General features: G+C 27.8%; 2 protein-coding genes across 7 annotated transcripts in view; both read left to right on the top strand.

The window, feature by feature from the left end:
* The window catches only part of LOC117181435 (sterile alpha and TIR motif-containing protein 1), a 468,060-nt gene that overhangs the window by 268,926 nt on the left and 191,882 nt on the right, over window positions 1-7,252 (top strand). The window lies entirely within an intron of this gene.
* On the top strand, window positions 2,631-6,703 carry LOC117181436 (thioredoxin domain-containing protein 6-like). Of its 2 annotated transcripts, none has more exons than XR_004468120.1 (4): window positions 2,631-2,716; window positions 2,804-3,258; window positions 3,343-3,460; window positions 6,584-6,703. XR_004468120.1 is itself a non-coding variant. In XM_033374091.1 (4 exons), exons 2-3 carry the CDS (start codon window positions 2,822-2,824, stop codon window positions 3,356-3,358), a joined length of 453 nt encoding a protein of 150 aa, XP_033229982.1. In that variant the 5' UTR covers window positions 2,631-2,716; window positions 2,804-2,821; the 3' UTR covers window positions 3,359-3,371; window positions 6,584-6,606. The 2 variants fall into 2 exon arrangements, 1 of the variants encoding a protein (XP_033229982.1); XM_033374091.1 differs by having other exon boundaries at window positions 3,343-3,371; window positions 6,584-6,606.

Here is a 7,252-nt window from a genome sequence, read left to right on the forward strand (position 1 = left end):
GTATCGACCTAAAAGGAGAGTATGTTGAAAAATAAAACCGACTTTGGCCAAAAAAACGTCTCCGTGTTTCATTTTTCAGAGACTTATCAGACTGCCTAGTATTAATATTTTAAATCAAAAGAAATTTTAATTATTGAGAGAGAAGCAATCTCTTCCTTCAGATCGGAAAAATAAAAAATGTATTTGGCGAAATCAATTATGTGACTTGCCATTAAACGAAGCATTAAAAATATATACAGCTATAAAATAATCAATATACATAAGATACAATACTTTAACAAGTAATTTAAATCCTACAAACAATTGTATCTGCAAAATAAGACTATTAATATCCGAAATTGTTTATTATTTGTCTGTGTCTATTCGTCCCGAAAAAATGAGGGAATTGTAAAAGGGGATAGACGAAATTTCTTTAAAATTAGGGACAACTAGACACCCAATGAAAAATATTTAGCTACTTGTCTCAAATTTCGGGACTGTGAGACACTCCTTTTATTATTTCAAGAATTTCTATAAGTGAAAAAAGAAAAAAATCTATTACCCATTTTTCTGCAATTTCTTCGTTTATAATTAAGAACGTGGATTTTTCTTGTGAAGTAATACATTTAAAATAATATGTATATGGAATTTAAGATTTTTTAAATTAAATAAAACAATGAGGTAAGGAAGAGTGGGATATAGTGGCGCATAGTAAGTCGGAACGTTAAAATTCGATCTAAAACAGCCTAGAGCCGACAATTCTTAATCCATTCTGATATTTTATATTCACAGCACTTAAATATATCATTTTTATTGTACTTTTGTATTAACAAATAGAGGGAGAAAAAAGGAATTGTTTACAACTTTATTTTTTAGTCTTCCATAATCAATCGAAATAAATTCCGAATCAATCGAGATAAGTGTAGTAGCATGTAATTCACAAAATGTATTCATGGAATCTTTTAATTAATTTTTTAATGTTTTAAAACGATTGTTTAAACAGATATTCAGCTTCGAACGGTGGATATGTTGATACAGTTTGCTTGAATCAATAACAAATGTGTTGCGAAGATCAATCTTTTTCCCAACATAACACTGTCAAGTTAATTTAAAGTCCTTTTAGTGAAAACAAAATATATTTCTGTAAAGGAGTGGCTGAATAGTGCATTCGTTTATATAATTTTTGTACAACATTATTAAATATATTAAAAGGCCAACATTTTCTGATGGAACATCCCTATTAAATCAATTTAAGGTCATGCTAGTGAAAGTAGAATGTATTTTTGCGAATAATTGTTTAAATAGTGTACCTGTTTATTGAGTTCGCTTGTTTATAAAAAGTAGCTACAACATTTCATGAATTAACTTCTTGTATTAGGTGCTGGTACACTTGTTTCTATTGATTCCGAGTTTATTTCTATAGTTTATAGAAAGATGAAAAAAGTTATAAAAATTGACATTTTTCACTTTTTTGGCAACACAAGAGTAAAATGAAAAAAATATTGAAAAATTTTAAAATACGTGTCATAAAGAGTGATGGTGAAGAAACAGTTTGGTTGGAAACAGAATATGATGAAAATTTCTGTAGTTATTTTTTGTTGTTACATCAAACATTCCAACATTATTTTGTTGTATACTTTCAATTCTCCAATCTTTATATTATTAAAATAGACAGTATTTGAGTAATATCAATCTTCGCTGATATTGCGACCTTCGCCTTAAAAAATATACGTATCAAAATCACATTTGAGTCTTACTTTATAGGACATTTAATTCATAGTCGATCAAGATGACCCTCTCTCTCTCCTAGTTATTATAAAACATTGCAGTCACAAATTCCTCACAAAAATCCGAGGTTTAAATAGGAAAATTAAATATGACTCAGGGTACCATACATTTTCGGCCCGGTACTGGTCGTTTCTCACAAGCGCTATGAAATTTCTTAGTTAGTATAACGTCTGTTTCGACCGTTACACTCAGCGTGCGATATTCTCCATTAGTGAAGTGCGTTATATGTATTAGTGTTAAGCTAAGCTATTTTTAAATATGTAAGCCAATGGTAAAATTTTCTAAAATACAAAAGATTTAAAACTTTATAATTGAATCTTTACCTAACATGATGATTTGTCAATGAGAAAACACAAATTTTCAACAAAATGAATATATTTTTAACAAAATTTACATTTCCAACGAAATAAATAATTTTTCAGCTATGTAGTACAATTTTTAACCAAGCAAGATGAATTCTAAACCAAAATATAGTAGTAGACTTTTCAAGCAGATAAGAATTAAATTTTAACCAAAAATATATGTTTCTATTAATTCAGTACAAATTTAAGAAAAAATCGAAAAAAAAACCAAAGTTTCTTGAGAACAGGGAAGAAGAAGAATTTAGACTTGATCTTTCGCAACACTTGCAAACCCTGTTAAAATTCATCATCAGGAAACTAACTAAACGTTATCAAGTTCGTAACGTTACTTATAATGACTCCCCCCTGCCCTGTTAAAAACCATAGTTTTTGTGAACCTCCGACTCCCCTAAAATTGGTAGCATAATTTATAAATGGCTCCTAAGTTCAGCTGGTAGTGCACCTAAACGTCAATAAAAAGACAATCGCAGAATCGAAAATGTTAATATAACTTTTAAAAGAAAAAACAACTTTAACCTCACTCGAGAAAGTATTGAATCCTCGTATTATTAATAGTTAGTAATTAATAACTAACATTAAATAAACAGGTAAAATAAATTAAATAATAATATATGATTTATCACTTGATATCAGTCTTATGACCCATAAAGGAATATCAATGTTTGTGGCTCTAGAAAAAAGATTAGACTCTTATGGAAAGAAAAAAAGCGCCGCTTGCACTTCGATCGCAAGTAGATACAATTGAGGAATGGAATGCAATTTTGGGAAGACCGGGTCTTGTAATTGTTGATGTTTATTCAAATTGGTGTGGACCATGTATAGCGATGGTAAGTACTTTAAGCAAAGTGAAAATGGAAATTGGTGGAGACACGCTTAGTTATGCCGTTGCCAAAAACGACGAAATCGATGCTCTGGAACGCTTTCGAGGGAAAAGTGAACCAGTTTGGATGTTTATTCAAAATGGACAAATGGTAAATTTAATTTTCGGTGCAAATTGTCCTAAACTGAAAAAAGCTTTGATTGAAGAAATTCGGAGAGTGAAGCAAGACGAACCTCCTGAATGGTCACTACCTGTCACACAACGTGGCCCAAAAGAGGAAGAACGATGGAAAAAGAAAGAAGCAATTAGGTATTGAGATTATTACAAAACTAGCCAATTGGAAACTAACATATTATTTTATACTAATAACTTTTTTCAATTGTTGTTAACAAGGAATCTACAGATTTAAACAGGGGCCGCAGGTCAGAGAAAACCTGGAAATCAAGAAAAAGTCAGGCATTATACAAAAAAAATGGCAAAAGTCACACAATTTCTATAAGAAGCATTTTAAGTAACTTTTAGTTAATTTTCTTCTCAAATCACTTTTTAGTCACTTTTTAACATGAAAACATTACTTTAGTCACTTTATTTCAATAAATTAACCCATCGTCTGACCAATATTTAATTCAGGATATACCTTATTTTGAATATTCTTGTAATCTTTTGAAGCCTTTTCGGGTATTTTATAATTTGTAATTCGGTTTTATAATATTTTAGTGGGTTTAAAAGAATTGATTCACGAGAATTCGGGTATATCGTAGGATTTCAGAGATTTACAAATATTTCAAGACACTACATTTTTAATTCAAAGAATTCTTAAACACCTTTAAAAACTTCAAGGGATTTAAAAAGATTCCAAAGGATTTAACATATTTTAGGGTATTTATAAAAAAATGCAAGGAATTCCAAGAAGTTTCTAAAATTGCAAGGGATTTATAATATTTTAAAGGATCTGCAATTTTTTAGAATATTTGAAAATGTTTAATGAAATTTTCTATTTATTTAAATAATTTGAAGGGCTTTAAATTTCATAAAATTTTTCAAATTTTTTGTTTAATTCCAAAAAATTGAAAGAGTTTTTAAAAATGTCTAGGCATTTCAGAAGTTTTTGAAGGGTATGAAATATCTTAGAGTATTTTTGATAGATTTCGATAATTTGAAGTAATTCCAAACTTTTAGAAACGTTTTAGAGAATTTGTAAAACTTTCATGCAATTTTCAAGAGCTTTAAAAATTTGAAGGGATTTTATAAAATTTCAATGAATTAAAAATATTTGTTGGTATTTATGAGACTATTTGATTGTTTTTAGGATATTTAAAAATATTCCAAGGAATTTTATAAGACTTTTGAGGATTTCAATGATTTTAAGGAATTTTATAAGCTCTCAAGGTATTAAATACATTTTCAGGATTTCATAAAATATCCTCAGATTTCATGCAATTTCACGGAATTTTATAATATTTTAATTGATTTCAAAGAATTGAGGGTTTTTGAACATTTTCAAATATTTCAAGGCATAACCAAATATTTTTAAGAATGTGAAAGATTTTAGCATCTTTTAAAACAATTTAAAGAGTTTTCAATTTATTTTAATAATTTGAAAGGATAGTCAATTTTTAAAATGATTTTAGTGTATTTTTTAATTTCCAAGGACTTTAAAAAACTTTTAAAAATTTCAAATGTTTCAGAGGATTTGAAATATTTTAGGGTATTTATAAAATACTAAGAAATTTTCAAGAGCTTAAAAAAATTTCACGGGCTTTCAAAACAATACTTCTTAGAGTCCCAAGGAATCTTAAAGAGCTTAAAAATATCTTAAAGGATTAAAGAAAATGTCAAAGGATTTGAAATATTTTATGCTATTCTTAATAAATTTCAATGCTTTAAATTGATTCCAGAAGATTAAAAAAATTTTAGACTATTTTTAAACATTTCGAGGATTTCGAAGGATTTTTAAATATTCTAGGCTATTTAAAAAGGTTCAAAGGAATTTTCAAGATATTTTAATAAATTTGCAATACTATCATATTCTATGGAATTTCAAAGCATTTTTTTTAAGCATTTCAAGAATTTGATTCACAATTAAGTGAGGGATTTCGTAGAATATAAAATATTTGAAGAGATTTTCTTTTTTGTTGACAATTAAATTGATTTTATTTGGAATTCAAGCTGAATTCTTATTAATTTATACTAAATTTCTTTAAATTCATTTCAGTTCTTTGCAATTCTTTTGAATTTGTTGGTGATGTTAATTCTTAAGAATTTACTCAATTCAATGGATTTTTATTTTGGTTCTTGTTTAATTCACTCTGAAGTCATTTAAGCTTGCCTTACATTTCAGGCATTACATCAAATTCTTTTTAATTCCCTTCATTTCTTCTAAACACATTTGCAATTTACTGAATTCAATTAATGTGTTACATATTTTTAAATTATTTTGATTCTCTTAGTTTTTTAATTCACTTTATTTTATTATCATTTTCACCAAAGTCTTCTTATTTCCCATAAATTCATCTAAATTCACACCAATTTTACTGAAATCAATGCAATTTTTTTAATTTTAAATTTTTTGTCCAACTTACTTGAATTTAAAAATATTTAACTTAAATTATTTTGAAATCTTATGAATCGAATTCTCCTGAATGCTTTTAAAGTCAACAAAACATTACTCGCATTATTAATTCACATTAGTCACACTTTTAGAAATTTCTATAGCGATTTTACTGTAAATGTATTGGAAGCAATATCCATGTACGTGTAGTAAATTTAATATACCATTGTCTTGTAAAATAATATATATGTATAATAAAATAGAGTGCATAAAAGTTGAAGGTTCTTTGATATATTCAAATCTTGTCAAATATTTAAAACTAAAATAATAACCTACAATTCATCGACTAAATTCTTATTTATAATCAAAGGGCGACGTACGGGTGGGGTTTACATCAAAATTCACTGCCAATGTCAGAATTTTTACGTGAGTACTGCTGCTTTTAGGTTAGGTGTCTTAATTATGTACTTGATTGAACTTATCCACTGGAAACCCAGTATAATTTATGTTCAACTAGAAATAAATATATTGCTTTATTATTTGGAATTAAACATTACTGCCAAAATTATCTTTCATTTGTGTAAAGTGAAATTACCTGGCTCTTCTAAGAATTGATCAATATACATGTATATTAAATTTACTACGCAGCCTCCTAATAACTATTTCATAAACCGAGTTCTTAGATTTACTATATAAATGTATAGTAAATGTATATTAAAATTTCAAACATTTTTAACAGTGCACTTTTTGTCACTGTTTTTGTTTAATTACGTGACTTTTTTCAACTAAATCAAACTGTCACCCCCCTGAGAATAATAAATTAAAAATTTGTAAATTTAAAATTGTTTTAATCTATTTATAATAGATTATACATCAGAAATCTTATAAGATTCGAATTTTGGCCTTATATATTAATGGTCAGAGGTAATGAAAAAATAGCCAGGGAAAAGTCAAAACATTTTGAAAATGATGTTTTGGAACCACACTGGTTTAAATCAAGTTACTTTCCCGAAACTTCATCTTCAAATTTTAATATCCATACAAAACAATATGAGTTTAATGAACTGAAAATAATATCTAAAGAAAAGAAATCGAAGATCGAAAAGAGGCAGAAAAAAAAGTAAAAAATAAAGCAATATACGAACAATTCATGGAACAAATGATGTTCGAACTCTGTGAAGAAACAGCACTTCTTTTATATCCTTGGGTTTTCCGTGACGATGAGGGAAAACGAATCGACAAAACAAATTCTCCTCCATACTTGGACCTCATTAGGGACATTTTTCCAGAATGTTTTGAAATTGCTGAAGAAATTCCAATTCAATTGGATGAAGATATGATTGAAAAAATTTTTGTCGAGAGTGACGTTATTATAACAGATGAATTGGTGGAAGGTACTATCGTGGTCTTAAAGTTATAAATGCTATTTATTATATTACAAAAATATCTTATACTTCTTAAAAAATAATTTGAAAAAAATATTTAGCAATGACTTAAGGATTTTGAGTACGTACAGTCCGCTTTCAAAATGAGCAATTTTGCAAGAGATCGATAAAGTCTAGAAAAATACACTGAGAAAAATACACTGTCAATTGCTGAAATTGTTTATTCAGTAAAAGTCATTGTCTTTTTTCACCTGAACGTCGCTTAAGTTTATACGAGGGTAGTTCAATAAGTCCTTAGAATGACCAACAGATGGCGCGCGAATCGCTCCAAATCATCTGTTTTCAGTCAGCACCACTCCCGACTAGA

This window comes from Belonocnema kinseyi, chromosome 10, assembly GCF_010883055.1.
Source record: "Belonocnema kinseyi isolate 2016_QV_RU_SX_M_011 chromosome 10, B_treatae_v1, whole genome shotgun sequence".
NCBI lineage: Eukaryota > Metazoa > Arthropoda > Insecta > Hymenoptera > Cynipidae > Belonocnema > Belonocnema kinseyi.